The sequence below is a fragment of the Onychostruthus taczanowskii genome, unplaced genomic scaffold (genome assembly GCF_017590055.1).
Source record: "Onychostruthus taczanowskii isolate IOZ18803 unplaced genomic scaffold, ASM1759005v1 scaffold3, whole genome shotgun sequence".
NCBI lineage: Eukaryota > Metazoa > Chordata > Aves > Passeriformes > Passeridae > Onychostruthus > Onychostruthus taczanowskii.
This window is the reverse complement of record NW_024500349.1, coordinates 16450059-16466936: the sequence shown is the minus strand read 5'-3', so window position 1 is coordinate 16466936 and position 16878 is coordinate 16450059. Positions and strand designations below refer to the sequence as shown.

General features: G+C 38.6%; 1 protein-coding gene across 3 annotated transcripts in view; it reads right to left on the bottom strand.

The window, feature by feature from the left end:
- Positions 1–16878, bottom strand: part of ESYT2 (extended synaptotagmin 2) — an 81081-nt gene that overhangs the window by 49230 nt on the left and 14973 nt on the right. For all 3 annotated transcript variants that reach the window (XM_041408528.1, XM_041408529.1, XM_041408530.1), the window contains exons 2-3: positions 1202–1243; positions 478–612 (exon numbers count right to left, since the gene is read on the bottom strand). In XM_041408528.1, the coding sequence (XP_041264462.1) occupies positions 478–612; positions 1202–1243 (177 nt within the window). The remainder of the gene's footprint in view (positions 1–477; positions 613–1201; positions 1244–16878) is intronic.

Below are 16878 nucleotides of genomic sequence, written 5' to 3'. Positions count from 1 at the left end.
AAACATCTGTACACCCCTTTATACTGTGTTTTGTGCAGTCCTTGAAAAGCCAAGCCAGCAGCCCTATCATTGACTCCACACACAGCATGATTAGAATGCATCTGTGACAAGAAAACTGCACTTGGACCATCTGGTAAAAGGATAATGGTCCCTGTTCACTTAATGGAAAGTATTGCATGAACATTAAATATTGCATGAATATTAAAATCACATTGCTGTGAGCTCTTCATGTGACCAGGCATTGCTACACTGAGTCATCTCCAAATTCTCAGTCAGGTTTCTGAAGCATAGATCCCAGGAAATGCAATAAAGCCTCTGCTAAAAAACCCACACATTTTTATTTTAATGTTACAACAGAAATCAGAATCAGGCTTAAGACCAAGGGGCACTGAGAAATATTTCTGTGCCGATTCGAACTGGCTACATGAAAATGTTGTGTAAAACAGGGTCTCTTAAAAAACCTCACCAGACACTGACCTGATGACCAATATCAATCTTTGTAAAACTGAAGGTACTGAGGTGGTTGTTTGCTCCTCTTACTGCTGGTTCTATGGTTTCTCGGAAGAGTTTCTCAATGAATTGACATATAAAAGGCCACATCTGTTTTACAGTCTAAGGAGAAAAAAAAAATCTACATGGAAGTACAGTTCTTAAATACATGAATAAGTTATAAATGTAAAAAATCAGAACTTCACTGCATCTGAATTTTCTATCTGAAAATTCTATATTGCTTTTTTTTCTTACTATTTTCCAATTAACTCATGTTCTTCTATGCTCTTTGAATGAAAGATATTTTTTAAAAAGTAAGCTACATAGATTTATATCTTAGATTATCACACACACAAATCAAAACTGCAAATTTCATTTATTTTTAGATTGTAGGTCAGGAACCTACAGTAACTGGAAAGTATCCCAGACAAGTAGAAAATTAAAGATTGTGTTTACAGCTGCTATGACTTCTACACAATTATAGCTGTCATTACTGTAATGCCACTTTAAATCATTCATAAAACTCACAATTTCAGGACCATGAAGCTAAATTTAATCTCTCTTGTGACTAACTGGATCAACAACCAGAGACTTCAAGTGTATAAAGAATAAAGTTAAAACTACTCTGTTCTCAGATTCTTGCCTCACCTTTTGTTTTAAAATCAGCCTTCCCTCCTGCCCCTTCCAATTTGAGAGCAATGTTTCTCCTTACCTTGTTGAGCCATTCCGCTCTCTCTGTGTCTGGAAAATGCACCTAAAAAACAAAAACAAATGCAAAACAAAAAATTAATACAAATAGTTAATTGTGTCTTTTAGTTAATTGTGTCCAGTCATTTATAATACCAGAAAACTTAGGGATCTCCCTAGACAGTGGACAACATATTGAGCAGCCAACAGTCCTGACAAGAGAATTAAAATACAAGCAAATTAAAACACAAACTCATTTCTGAACTACATAAATATATTCTTTGACTTGTTTCTAGTAGTAGCACCTGGAATAAATACTGCTGTAACACCATGGACAAACTAAAAAACAAGCACAGCTATCCCAGCTTGTGTCAACCAATATTAACATGACACACACGACTGCCAGAGTCCCAACTGCAATTCTACTTCCTTTCATTCATGCCAAATCTTCTTCGGTGTCAATAAATCACAGCTATAAATATTTAATCAGTGAAGTTGAAGCTCAGGAATATGGATTAAATTCGGCCAAAAGTCCTTTGAAAGACATTTCTAGTGATTTCTTTTCTCAAACAATTGCAGAAACCAGTCAGAGACAAAGTGACAGTTTATATACATGACAGAAAGTACCCATGGCAGTAGGAAAACGTCAATTAAATGCTGGAAGAACAGACACAGTTTTCCTGACATAGGAGAGCACAGTTAGTAGCTTTCACAAAGAGAGGAACACACACACACACAAAAAAAAAAAAAAAAAAAAAAGAAAAAAAAAAAAAAAAAAAAAAGAGTCCCCTCCAAACAAAAATAAAGCCCTGAAGAAGCAGAGCTAACAAAAATTTCCTTAGAAACTCATGGGCTGTAGAACAAGATGCAGATCACACTTCCCAAACACAAAGAGCCTTTGAACACACTAAAAAACCGTGACCTACATATGGTGACTTTTGTGAAGCAGCGTCTCTACTTAACCGAATTGCCAAGTCTTAATCTCTTCATAGCATAACAGATTGCACCAGTGGCTTCAGCAGCAGTTATTTTTATTATGCATATCCCAGATGTGAACAGTCAGTGAAAGACCTACTCTTTAAACTGTATTTTCAACAAGATGAATTTGAAAGCAAGCCCCATTAATGACTCTTTTCAGTTTTTATTTACTTCTTTCATTAACAATCAGCACTAACATATTCTTCATATACTCAATCTAGCCACAGAGCAGTCCTTGATTTCATCTAAACCCCCAAACTTTTGCTATATAGTTTTTGCTATGCTGCCCTTCAGCAGCATAATCAATAATGTCAGACTTATCTCTCCAGCCTGTTTCTTTTTCAACAATCCCACGTCAACAACAAAGGTATGCCCCATGTTCCTACAAATACTTGAAGAATTACAAATGCTGCTGACTTCCACTGTCAAGAAAGGCTCTCAGCATCTTTTTCAAGTATATCACATATCTTTCAAAAGTTTTACAAGTGGTGTGAAAGTGTCCAGTGATCTGTTTGGCTGAGAAAAAACATTCAACATAATTTATTTTATGGAAGTTAAAAGAATAGAATTATTAATAACAGATGGGACAATTTGGGAGCCATGTTATTTTATTTACTTAGAATTAATTTCCTAGAAAGTTATGGTGGGTAAAATGTCATAACTCTGTACTTAAGAGGGTTGGGCATGGTGCCTGCCTTGTGAAAACAAAAAATACTTAATTTGTTTTTTACTTTTGCAACACAAGTAGTTACAAGTATGTACATGAACTTACAGCTGAACAGAGTTTACACAGTTTTTGTCTTGCAGGGTTCTCATGTTGCTCCCAACAGTAAAAAAGTTAAAGGAACAGAAAGAATGAACACTGTTAACCCCAACACTAATAAATAACATCTTGATCTCTCCTTTAAAGTATTTGCCTTCTGAATCGGCAGACAGAAAAAATGTCAATTCTCAGTAATGACTTGTGCGTGATGTTGGATCAACATGTTTCATTCTGATTTAGGTAGGAGAGATCAGTGATGTTCAGTTTCACAGGGTGAGAGCTGCAGAGCTGCTCCACACAGGGGACACCAATGTAATCCAAGAGGAAATGGTCAGCAACCTGCTACAGCACCTGGACAAGCACAAGTCTCTGTGGCTGGAAAGGATCCACCCAGTGGTACTGGGGCAGCTGGCAAAAGAGCCACTTCTCCATCATTTACCAGCAGTCCTGACTAACTGGGGAGGTCCCAGGTGACTGGAGGTCAGCAAATGTAACCCCATGCACAAGGGCCTGGGGGAACTACAGGCCTGTCACTGACCTTGGTGCCAGCAAAGGCCATGGAGCTGATGTCCTGTTATGACAGCATGATTTTGTGGACGAGGGAAAGGCTGTCAATGTGTTGACCCAAACTTCAGTGAAGCCTCTGCCATGTTTTCCCACTGCATTCTCCTGCAGAAACTGGCTGCTCATGACTTGGACCAGCGTACAATCAGCTGGGTAAAAAACTGGCTGGATGGCCAGGCCCAGGGAGAGTAGGGGGAATGGAGCTACATCCATGGTTGTAACTCTGGCCAGTCACAAGTGTGCTCCACAGGGCTCAGTGTTGGGGACACTCCTGTTTACTGTCATTATCAATGATCTGATATGAAGGGATCAACAGCACTCTCAGTGGATTTGCAGGTGACACCAAGCTGGGTGGGAGTGTTGATCTGCTGGAGGGCAGGAAGGGTCTGCAGAGGGAGCTGGACAGGCTGGACTGATGGACCAAGGCCAGTGGTATGAGGTTCAACAAGGCCAAGTGCTGGGTTCTGTATTTGGGTCACAACAGCACCAGACAGTGCTACAGGCTGGGGACAGAGTATCTGGAAAGTGGCCCTGAGGGGAAAGGACTTGGGGGTGCTGGTTGACAGCAGCTGAACATGAGCCAAGTGTGCCCAGGTGGCCAAGAAAGCCAAAGGCATCCTGGCTGGATTAGAAATGGTGTGGCCAGCAGGACCAGGGCAGTGATTGTTGATTGTTGCTGTCCTGGGCACTGGTGAGGCTGCGCCTGGAATCCTGTGCTCAGTTTTGGGCCCCACAAAACAAGAAGGACATTGAGGTGCTGGAGCATGTCCAGAGAAGGGCAGTGGAGCTGGAAAAGGGTCTGGAGCACAAGCCTTAGCTGGAGCACTTGATGGAGCTGGGATTCCTTAGCCTGGAGAAAAGGAAACTCAGAGGAGACCTTGTTCTCTTCAATTACCTGAAAGAAGGTTGTAGCCAGATGAGAATCACTCTCTTCTCCCATGTGAAAAAGAAAGAGGATAAGAGGAAATAGCCTCACGTTGCACCAGGGAGGTATAGAATGCATTTAAGAAAAATTTTTTCATGGAAAGTGTTGCTAGGCATTGGAACAAGCTGCCTAAGGAAGTGGTAAAGTCACCAGTGCTGGATGCATTGCAGCTGTGGAATTTAGGGTCACAGTTTATTGGTGGATCTGGCAGTGTCAGATTAATAGTTGGACTTGATGATCGTGGAGGTCTTTTCCTAAATTGTATGATTCTACAGGCATTGCAATGAACAGCAACAAAATAAGATAAATAGAAACAACAACGTGAACACACAGATGAGGAAAGGAAAAGAAAATTCATGGAAATACCAAAAGCAAACCTGTTTGCTGTGCGTAATGCAAGATATAACAGTTGCCATGTTCACAATTCATTTTTAGTCTTCTGTACAAGTATCCAGTTGACATTCAACAGAAGAGACACTCTAGACTTGAGAGAGGCTTCCTGCTCTAAATATAACCTCAGCCCAGATGAAATGCACCTTCCTCCAAAGGGTGATCCAACCTCCCAGATTCAGAGTATAAACTTCTGAAGGCACAGGCCACATCCCCTGCACCATGCAGACAGCTGACATCCAGTACAGCTCTGTGGAATGAGGAAAAGAGGAAGCATCTCTCTTGCACCTATCAAGCACTCTTCACGTTCAGTCCCAAATTATGCAGAAACACTTGAGATAGGTTGGGAAACAAAGAGGCCACAGATAGTCAAATCTACCCATATATGCTAATTTATTGATTTTTTATTTTATCTGCTCTACAATCTTTATTAAGACCTTAATAGGACATGACTCTTAATTCTCCCACGGATTTAATAATTACTTGTCCTTTGGTGTGCCACACCTATCATGCTCCTACAGTTACATGAGCTGGCACTAAGCCTGCTCCTCAATTATGTAAGCCTAGTTTACTCCTGCATGTGATAATAGGCAAGAAATAATACAATATCTTCTATTCCTGTTTCTCACTCCTTTTCCATTCTTGATTTTATGCTTGCTTACTCCAATTTTAATGTAGCTCAGTTTGGTGCCTATTATGACACAAAACAGAAAGCAGAGAATCTTTCATTTTCAAGATTCCAAAATTTTTATTCAAGCCAACCTTGAATCAAAAGCTGGGCTTTGCTTAATCTTTAGATGCTCCAAACCCAGGTTGTCTGAAAACAAAGAAAAAAATATTTATCCATCTACTAATCCCATATCTTTTCAGCCTATATGAGACTGCAATACTAGTTGCAAAATTATTTTTTGCTTTAGGAGTTTTTGACTTCAAATACAATCCTATGCATAGACAACAGGAAAAAGCTTGAGGGACAGAAGTTGGTACACTGGATCAGTCAGAACTGAGACAAGAACATTGAAGCAACTGCACAAACATTTTTATGGCCAGAAGCAAGAATCAGACTAAGTGATGTGCAAAATCTGTTAATTATTGTATAAAAATCTATTGACAAGCATGATAGAAAGAGACAGAAGTCAAGATTTCAGCTAAGATAGTTAACGACTAAAATCATTTTCCTCTTGGCTCCTGTTAGTAAATTACTCATGCAGGTTTGGCAAGTAGTGTCATTTCAACTACTTGCTGTAGCAATTCATTATTCAAAGCAAAGTGTAACAAGAGAGAACTGTTGCAAGAAATGCCCCAACGACCATGTTCAACACCAAAACCACCATAATATTACATGTTCCAGGAAAGTTCTGTTATCAAACGTTTTCTTGCAAAATACTTGGAAGTGCTCAAAAGATGCATTTCTGCACATTAAGAAGACACTATCTGGCTTTCTCACACAACTGCTTGTGCTTAGCTCTGAACAACTTCCACATTTACTTTCTATTTCTAATCCTGCATTTTCAAAAACTCAATTCGGAACACAGTATTTTTTTGTAATGATCAATAAAATACCAGAAAGAGCCCAAGGAATACAGTTCCTTGTTCTGTCCTGGAAGACAATAAAAGAAAAAAGGGACAAAAGAAAACCACTTACAATAACAGTAAAAACAGCAGAAATGTTTCTTATTATTTTATTTTCTAAACTCTCTTCATACTGGCTAAATTGACTCAGTTTTCTGGCCAGACTAACATCTGCATCTTTCCAAGGAAACAAGCTAGACACAGAACTATTACACTCAAATGCCATGGACTAAGGATTGGTGGGAAATTTTGAAGAGTCAAATTACAATCAGGAAATAACATGAAATGAGGTTCAAAGTGCAAATAATAACGTTAATGCCTTAAATATATTTTTTCATTCACATAACGGAAGTTTCACTTATCTACATAAATGTCACTAAAAGCAAGCATTGACAAGAAATTCAGAAGGAAAGGCATGACAACACCCTTCTGTAATGTTGAATTGCTCTCAACACAAGTCACAGGTACTAATAATCTACTTTAAAACATAAATTGCATAATATCTGTTACTATTCACTGATCCTCTCACTGTAAAACATTTTTCTTTTAAAAATTATCTTTGAAAGCTTTCTCCATCTCTAAAGGTATTTATGAAACTACCCTAGATAAATTTAACATTTATTTGATGATAATGATTAACATATAGGCCCTAAGTATTATCTATACAACTCAACCAAAAAACTGAGCACCTGAACACCTTCTGTACTGAAAGTACAAAACTACAGGTATTGACCAGAGCACTCCAAAGACTGCTACAAACCAACCTCTTTCTAATGAATTGTGTATTAAAGCAATGGAAGAAATGGAAGCAATAAAAGCAGATTACATTTAAAGAAAAAAAAAAACAACAAACAAAAAGCCCCAAACAAAACCCTCCAAAATTTGGGGTTTCTTCCATTTTACATGCCAAGATTAAAGGTAAGAATTCCAATACTCTCAGGCACATGGTGTGATTCTTGGGGTGCCCTCCATAGGTGCAGGAGTTAGACTCAACAATCCTGATGAGCCACTTCCACACACTGTAGAATATTCTACATTAAAAATAATGTACTATCTTAGCTATGTTTAACAGATACTTATCTGAGTCAGCATTACTTAATTTAAGCTTAGTTCCTTCCATTTGCACTGATTGTTTGTTGCTCCAGATGTAAATCTTAAAGAAACTATACCAGTCACTTTAAGGTCACACAATATCATCAAGTTTATTGATATAGTTATAATGCAGCAAAATATGCTTTAGCACTTTTCCAGCTATTTCACAGATATCTCTTCTAATAGATACTGATCCCTTCTGCTTATTTTGGAAAGCCAAAATTACATATGAAAATCCTCCACTCCATCAAAAGGGCATTTGTCTAGTTTAAATGTAAAAATGTATAAGGGTATCACAGTAAGTTTTCATAGTCTCTTCATGCATAATCAGTGGGTAGGGAGAGACCATACCACAGAAGAAAATTCAGGACAGAAGCCCAAATTAGGTGCTCTAAAACCTTCTGAATGTACAGCATAAGCAGTTATTTAAACATTAAGCCTAAAGCCAGTGGTGTGGCAAAAAACCAAAACACACTAAAATTAAATTTTCCTTTGAATTATAGCTGACAGTTTGTCTAAACTCACTGCACTTGTAACTCTAAAAGGCCAGAGAACGATACTAAAAGAAGAAGCCCAGCACGGACAGAATAAATCGTGTCATATAGTGATATTCAAGCTCAATTTAACAGCTATTCACTCCAGTGTTTTCTGGTTGGTAAAGCAGGCTGGCCTAAGGACATTTTAGGTAAAACAGAGCTGAGCAGGGCTAATAGCTTAATCCCCTGTATTCCAGCCAGCAATCCCCTCTCAGTCTCTGAAGCAACAAGGAGCAGCAATAGGTGAATGATTTGTTCCTTTCCCCAGAGTCTTCTGCCACTTGGCACAGCCTGAAGAGGCTTCTCCTTAAAGCCAGGCTGAAGGGAGGACCCCTCCTTTCTGACAGCAGCTAAAGAAGGGGGGCTGGGAGGAAAAGCAGAGCAGCCAGGCTCTGTCACTTTAGTAATTCACCTCTGGGGTTAACCAAGCAATTCTCCTAACTTCTATCAATACCAGAAATACCCTGCTCTCTCCTCTTCTAAGAAAATTCTACAAAATATTTACTGTTGCAGAACTGCAGGATTCAGTATTTCTGAAAGAAAAGGTTAAATGCTAATAGTGAGGGCTCCTTAGAAATCCTGCAGGCCCTTGTTACTAAACTAACAATCAACTGCTATTTCCATTACTTCTGGTAATCTGATTCTGTTTCTGTTTAGCATGCCTTGGGATGGATTTTGTGTTTGCAGTTTTAAATACATTAAAATGATTCGCCTTTGTACAGCAAAATTCATGCTCAGGATTACAAATGTGGTGTGTTTGCAGTTTGAGAATTAAGCCAGGACTCTCAAAACAGTTTCCCTGAGAATCATTACAGATGAGCTGCACGTGCCCCATCTTTCAACAGAAACATCTGCAAGGTCCAGAAGCATACTGAATATAGAAAAACAGTTTTGTCAAACACACTATTTATGTCCATACGGTACTTCACAGAATAACAGTTAGAAATACCCTTATAAATCAGTATCAAGTAACCTGAAAGTGTTACAAAATAAGCAGTACAGATTTTGACAATAATTGCCCATAAACAAACAAAGAAAAAAATGTTTTAAAAAAATCAAACATAACAGAATTAAGGGTAGAGGAAAAAAAAAACCTACTCCCCTCCACAGAGAGTACACACACACGGAGAAAGATACAGAGAAAAAGGAGCTGGGAAAGAGCCCTAAAATTTTTGCCATGCCTCTATGATCATTATAAAACCTCACAGTAAAATGAAAATATTGGAAAAAGTGGAAACACTCAAATGAAAGAAACAGCTGAAATACCAAGCAAGGTAAAGGGCTGTATTTATTTATAAACTGGAACATAAGCCATTTAAGTGCTTGGACAACACATTGGAAAACAAAATAAACCTTTATGAAAGAAGCAATTACATGCCCTTTGAGTCAGATTTGCACCTAAGACAAGAGTGGCTTTAGAAACACACACACTTGGTACCCCACCAAATGTTCCCAAAACACTCTACCAGCACAAACACTGTCATCCCACGTGAGCTGCCTCTATCAGTTCAAGTCCTGTGAGGCGCCACAACAAATTACAGACAGCTGTTCAGCACAAGTTTTCCAGGATAATCTCTGTATTCCCCACTATCCTAGGCTATCTGCTTCAGTCACTGTGAGCATTAGGGTGAAAAGTAATTTCTTCAACACAGCAATTAAAGTCAAAACAAGCTGGTGCTTGAAGAAATTGAAACAAACAGCTTTTCACCACCTCCAGGGTTCAATGGTAGCACAGGAAAGCTACTACAATAGAATTCATACACCTCAAGTAATAAAAGTGAAATTCTTTATAAGGTATAGAAATTTTAATTTCCTTACAACCTTCCTTGTTACTTCTGTTCCTCATCCCATTCTTAAAGGTCTAAAGAAAAGCCTAACATACCGAGTGGTTCAAACCTGGAATAAATGGCACTTCACATACACAGGACATTTCAGCATCCTGGTATGGCCTGAAAGACATTATTTCTTAATATATATTCCCAAGTACCATATCTGGGGGACAAGGAAAACAACAGGCAGCATATAGGCTGTGTCTTGTAAAGTCAGGCTAAACTAGCATAAACCAGACCTTCCCAAAATGTTGCCAAGAGCCACCACTGCCCATACACACACCCTTTGAACCTCACTAGAGCCCAAACTCCACGGAGGGATCCCATATCCAACCTGTCTGATGTGCTAAAATTAAAGCATGCCATTAATTCAAACTATAAAATGCATTTTTTACATTTTACCAATAACGAGAAACATGTATATATTTCTCATTTAAAAAATACAAACATGCTACTTTGCTAAGATTTTTTTTAAATATATTATGTATTAAATGCATATACAGGGACTGTATTTGAGAGAGCTGTCCCTCTGTTTTCCTTCTCATTGCAGAATTCATTGGAACAGCATTTTGAAAATCAACAATCCTCCAGTTTTTGCTAGCAGCCCATCAAAAACCTAATCAGCTTATAGTTTTGGCAGCTGAGGGTTCAGAATCCATCCTTATGCAGCCCTACAACATCACCAAAATATTCTCACCTGGATATTCTCCCCAATTTCTATGGCAAACAGTGTCTTTGGCAATGCAAAATAATGCTGTATTTGAAAAAGAGCAACCCTGCCTAAAAAGAGGCTCCAGAGCTCTGATATGACTGAAAAAGAATCTAGAACTAAATCCCACAATTCAGAAGTGAAGGATGCTGAGCCATTTCAAAGCACAGCAGTTTCTTTTTTTTCCATGAACATCTTTCACTTCAACATCTATTAAATATGCTTCACTCACAGCGGCAGAGTGACTTGTCAAAAGCTGCATTACTTTTCAGCAATTTAACTCACCAATACCAAAACTAGATAAAATTTGCCTAAGTGCTGCTATTTTTGCAGAGATGGAGCAAGCATGCCATAATAGAAAGTTACCCAGAGACCTCCTACTTAGCAGCAGCTTGCTCTAACAAAATCCTCCGGGATAGGCATTATAAGCAGCTGCTCTGGAAGAATGACAGAACAGAAGTCTGCTAGTAAGGGAACTGGAAAATCCTGCTTCTTGCCTGACACACAGCCTCTGCAGCCCAACTGGAAGCAAGAGCTTCAGCCTAGAAATTAAAAACCAATCATCATTAATTTCCAGAAGCATCCAGGCTTAATCACCTCATAAACAACATGAAACAAAATCTCTTTCTCCACCAGTCTCCTTCTCTCTCTCTTTTTTACCTCTTTCTGAACAGAAAGTTTGAAGCTTTTAGTCCCCTACCACAGATTCATCTTCTAGCACAGCCTGATTTCAGAATTATCTTCAAGTACTCATATATAGGTAATATATAGCATAACTCAGGCTTCAATACAGAGATGACAACTCTGTAAGACAAACTGGTTTATTTTCACTGCAGTTTAATATCTTGTCATTTTTCCTGAATTGCCAAGTTCACATTTCTTTTTCACTTTCCACCTCAAAAAGGACAAAGGCAAGTTTTCAGTGCTTAGTTTGGAGTGAGACAGGACAGTAAAAAAATAATAAAGAAGTAGAAAGCATATGTGGGCATTAGGCTGCAGGAACCTTTTAATGGCTTCCACTTCTGAGGGGCTGACATCCAGAACTTCTGACAGAAGACTGATAACCTGACACAGGGTTAGACATTTTTCACATGTACCACACCTGTTGAGCACATCTTAAAGTGAGAAAACATAAGAAATTAGGTTTAACATTTTGACTGTTTACTATCCAGTGTTTTTGCCTATACCACTTCCCCATTCAGAAAACCAGAACCCATGAACTCTTAGGACAACAGGATGTCCTTTTACAATCTCACCTCTACAGGCATTTACAGCAGTAAAAACTGTATTTTATAAATGCTGATGTCCAACAGAGGGCCAGGACAAGCACAGTTTAAAAAAAAAAAAAAATATTAGTAGCATAAGACTCTGTACAAGCAAAATATCAAAAACTGGATTTATACTGACCAAAGTCTTGATCTCACACCATGTTACAGAGAAGTAGTGCAACCAAGGTTTACAAAATGAAACATCTAATGTTTCATAAGCCTGCATTAGCACATCTCCAAATTCCCACAAGCATTGCAATTACTGAAAGCAAAGACACAGATTTTAAATGTTTACACTGCTAAAGGCATAGGATGAACCATAACTCTCAGGACTCGCCAAATTTTACCACTTAAAAAATCTTGTACAGTACTCTTTTTTGACATTATTGACCTTACCCTTGTATTCCCAGGAGTAATTTAATTTCTTCTTCTCCTTCTACAAATCAAATCTTAATACCTTGCAATTCAAGCTTTTGATTTTTAAAATAAAATTATTAAAGCATTAGCACGATATTTTCAATTTGTCACATTTCAAAAACACGACCTCTTTTGCACTTTCAAGTCTCTGTAACAAATTCCTTTTCAGTTCCCTTGAGAATCCAGGCATGTTCCCACCCCACTGCATGCCAGAGTGTCTTATTCTCTTTGACAGTCAACAGAAGACAAATTTTCCTCTCTGGACTGCTAAACATTAGCTTTCAAAGCAGCTTATACAACCGGTGTCACAGCACAACTTACTATTCTTTGAACTGTCTACAGCTGTGAAAAGAAGTGCTGGGCTCTGCACCAAATTGCCAGCCACCCTTGTTGCTGGTATCTACAATAAAACACTGGAGGGTTCTTCACCTTTTACTCCACTGACCCGCTGCCCGATTCCCTCACCCTGCAGTCAGCTCTGATCCAGAGACTGATTCCTGCAGCAGGGAGAGCTCATTCCTGTAGCCCTCACTACATTACACAGCTCATCTCTCTAAGGGAACCATGCAGGTGTTCTGTGAAAGCTAAAATTGGCATCAGCTTTCAGAAAAGGCAAGTGTTAAGAAGCAGTGATCACCTTCTGGTAGACTCCTCTTGCTCAGGCAGATTAAATCTTCTTTCCTGTCTTGAGCCCGAAACATCTCCATGTACTGAAGCCCAACCTTCTCTTCTTTCTAATTTAATCTCTAATTCACAACACATTTGAAACAAATGTATGTGAACTATGACAAGTATCACTTGCTTTGTATTGGTTGGGAATGAGCAAACTGCATATTTGTATTTGAAAATAGAAAAGAGCAAAATTGAGCACTTGCATTTTTATTTTTTTGGTGGTATCCAAAAAAATGCAGCATCATGACATAAAAATTCAAGCTAGGTTAACCTGTATCCTAAGAAGTCAAACAAGTCTGTAGAACACACTCAGTAGTTAAAACTTAATGCTTGTTTTGACTGACTATGACCCAAAACCAGCAAAGGTGTTTAACTTCTGCATACTGCACTGCATCCAGAATAATCCAGCCAGAGCTTATTAATATTAAAACATTTTTGAAATATAATCAGAAATCATGCAAGATACAACAGGCATTTTAAAATCCCTGTTTCATTTCTAGCTGAAGCACTAGAAATGTATGTAAAATCAAGAGAGTAAAAAGAATGCCAGACTAACAGTCTGGGAGTTTCATATAACTTTTAAATAATCAGTGATTACCCCCTCTCTGAAACTATAAAATGCTGCTGACAAAGTAACAGAAAGCAGAGCATTCTAATAAAGTGAAAGCAAAAAGAGCTGCAGTGTTTAAATCGGGTCTCAGTTAATGCAGTGACAAACGGCGGGGAGGAAAGCCCCAGCTAACCTGACAGCACCAGGTATCGATGACAAACTTACATGTGTAATTCCTTCTGGTTCTTTCATTCAAGCATTTAACCAAATTCTTATACCAGCTTCATATACAAAGCTCAGTATTTCTAATAATTAGATAGACGCTACAATTTTTAAGGTTTGTAAGAATTGCTCTCTCTAGAACAATTCCGTCCCACTCAATGGGCTGTATATCAGCACCGAATACAGAACACTGTTATTTGTTAGAAAAAGATCTGCTAAGCATCTCATACATTTAACTGGCAACACATTACATAGCAACTTCTGCACTAAGCAAGATCAAACGTCCAGCTAATACAGCAATCTGAAGTGATGTCTAAGGAAAATCCAAAACTAAAACAGTACTATGGAGTTATCCTTCCCTGAATGCCATCCCAGCTTCTGCCAAGGATGGCTGTAACCCTTAGCAGCTGCTGGCATCCTCCAGCACCCCTTCTATCTTGAGGCATGCTTAGCCCCTACTAAAGAAAACAAGTAAAAAAGAACCCATAAGCAATTCCAGTACATGAATATGTTTCAGGTAAGTTTACTTAAAACAAAAATGATGCTTTAAAGGTTTTAGTGCAGCCGGTAAGGCATCCTCCAGCACCCCTTCTATCTTGAGGCATGCTTAGCCCCTACTAAAGAAAACAAGTAAAAAAAAAACCCATAAACAATTCCATTACATGAATACTTTCCAGGTAAGTTTACTTAAAACAAAAACGACGCTTCAGAGGTTTTAGTGCAGCCCTTAACCTCAAGAGGATCATACTGAAAATGCAAGACCAACAAAATACGTAACTGGAAAATACTCTGACCACTGAATTCCAATCCCCTACAATTGCAGGACTCATTATCCTATTTTTGTTTATAAACTCCACCTTAAAACCATGGAGTTTGCTACTGTTCCTCAGTACAGAGCAGGAAGGGCAGCTCTGGTGTGTTTTGGTAGGCTGGGTTGCTAAGGAAAGGCACTGAAAGCACTCCCTGCTAAATCAAGTTTCTAAACTTAGGAATGCTATATCATATGTTAGAGCTACAAGGTGGAATCAAAACCCAGACTGCCTCCCCAGCTAAATTAACCATTATCCTTAAATATCAGCCTTACTATTTTGACTCTACATGTTAACAAAAGGTACTTCAGAGGAAAAAAGTCCTCAAAAACGGCAGAAAGTAATGTTCAACATAAATAAAAATCCCCACCCAGTAATATCACTTTGTTTTAAAACAGAAAAAGTATTTTCATTATTTATTGAAAAGATTTTACAAACACATAGAAAGATTTTTAAATTTGCAGCCACAGCCTTTAATTCTTGTATTCACACAAATCACATTTGGACAGCCTATCTTCCAGCTGGAGTATCTATCCCATGACTGAGCTTAGCACCTCTTATCCAAGAAGCTATTTTAGAAAAAGCAAAGTAAGTGTACTTAAATCAAACCTGCACAAGGACAGGCTGCTACTGAAACTGCACCCTCTGAGGGAAATTCACGTGCTTATGTTACTGGGCTGGCACATACAGCATCTGCACAGTGGAACATCCAGCAAGTCGCAAATCTCCTGGGCCTGCAACGTCTCTCTAGAACCGTACAATGATTTTCATCAGAAAGTGAATTTAATACCAAAGTACACCATCCACAGCAGTAGGACATTTATGTTCATCCACAAACAGATGGACACTGCCCAGCAGACACATCACAGTCTGCAACACACTGAAGTTCACACATAGCAAAAAAGAAGACAAAGCCCCTCCAGTTGAACTGCAGCAAATGAGTAATGAGCACCCAATGCTGGCCTGTACCTTTTTTCAACAACACAGTATTACATGGTTTAGTATCTGCCCAGCAGACACATCACAGTCTGCAACACACTGAAGTTCACACATAGCAAAAAAGAAGACAAAGCCCCTCCAGTTGAACTGAGGCAAATGAGTAATGAGCACCCAAGGCTAGGCTGGCCTGTACCTTTTTTTCAACAACACAGTATTACATGTTTTAGTATTTAGTTAAAACACACCTGGATATTTGACAGTCCTGTTGATCCTTTGACTTGTGTACACAGCACAACATTTGTGCAGTCACTTGCCCCACCACACAAGTTTTTACACCTCAACAAAGACAAAGGAAATAAATACTGCTAATATGTAGGAAATCTGGAGTTTAAAACCATCATTTCATCTCTTGGGGAAAAAAAAAGGAAAAACAGCGATGAGGTTTCAAGATGTTGATGTCTTTTAAGACATCAGTAGTAAATACAAAAATACAAAACACTAAACAGAAATTAAAAGTCCACTCAATTTGCAATGCTCCCCTTCACCCTACCAAAATTCCTCCAGGCCCTGCTTCCAGGAAACATCCCCTAAGATTCCAGCTTCCTGCAGACACAGACACTTTCTCTCATGTCAGGACTGCAAACCTTCACTGATACAGTCTTTTGACGTAGCTGTCTTGCAATGTTCTGCATCAAAACATTCTTCAGACTCTGTTAAAAAGTTTTTCCATCTTAAAAAAGCAAGCAAAGTAAGTGATCATAAATTCTAAAAAATGTAAATCTTCTTTCTAAATTAAGCTTTTTTTTTAAAACAATACTGGAAACTAAAGAATCTGCTTTCTCCAGTGTTTTGGGAAGTTTAACATTTGGCCATATATGCTTTAACTGATACTCCATTTAAATTTCTCTGCTTCTAATGTAAATGAATTTATTTTATTTGCATATGTTTGGAGAGGAGTTCCTGTGTTTTTTTGAGAGAATATACTCTAGTTTTCACAGAAGCAGTTACAAAACCAGATCTTCAGTGGAAGCACAGACTGTGAACAAACTACTATCTTGAGTCCATACCTAACGTTTTCAATAATGCCGTCAGTTCACCTCTGGAATGGCCAATCAAACGTGCAGTGCGGACCTGAATGACATAACCTTGCTTTTATACACAGCCAAGCACCACTTGGAGGAAGATGTTTTACCCACACCTGAAACCAGCCCTTACATAAAGGCAGCTTCTGCCCTTCAAACAATGGGTAGCAAGCAGCTGAGTGATTTAGATTCAATATCTTGGACTTAGAAGGAGGAATGTTCCAGCATTAGAATTGTTGGGTGTTTGACAGACAGAATGGAGAGGTAGCAAGAGTGAAAAAAGAGGAATTGGATACATTATCCCTCTTATAAATGCAACACAGAACAGTCACCTCTCCTATTATTGATTATCATCAATGCTGAAGATAAGCCAAGAATTTGGGAA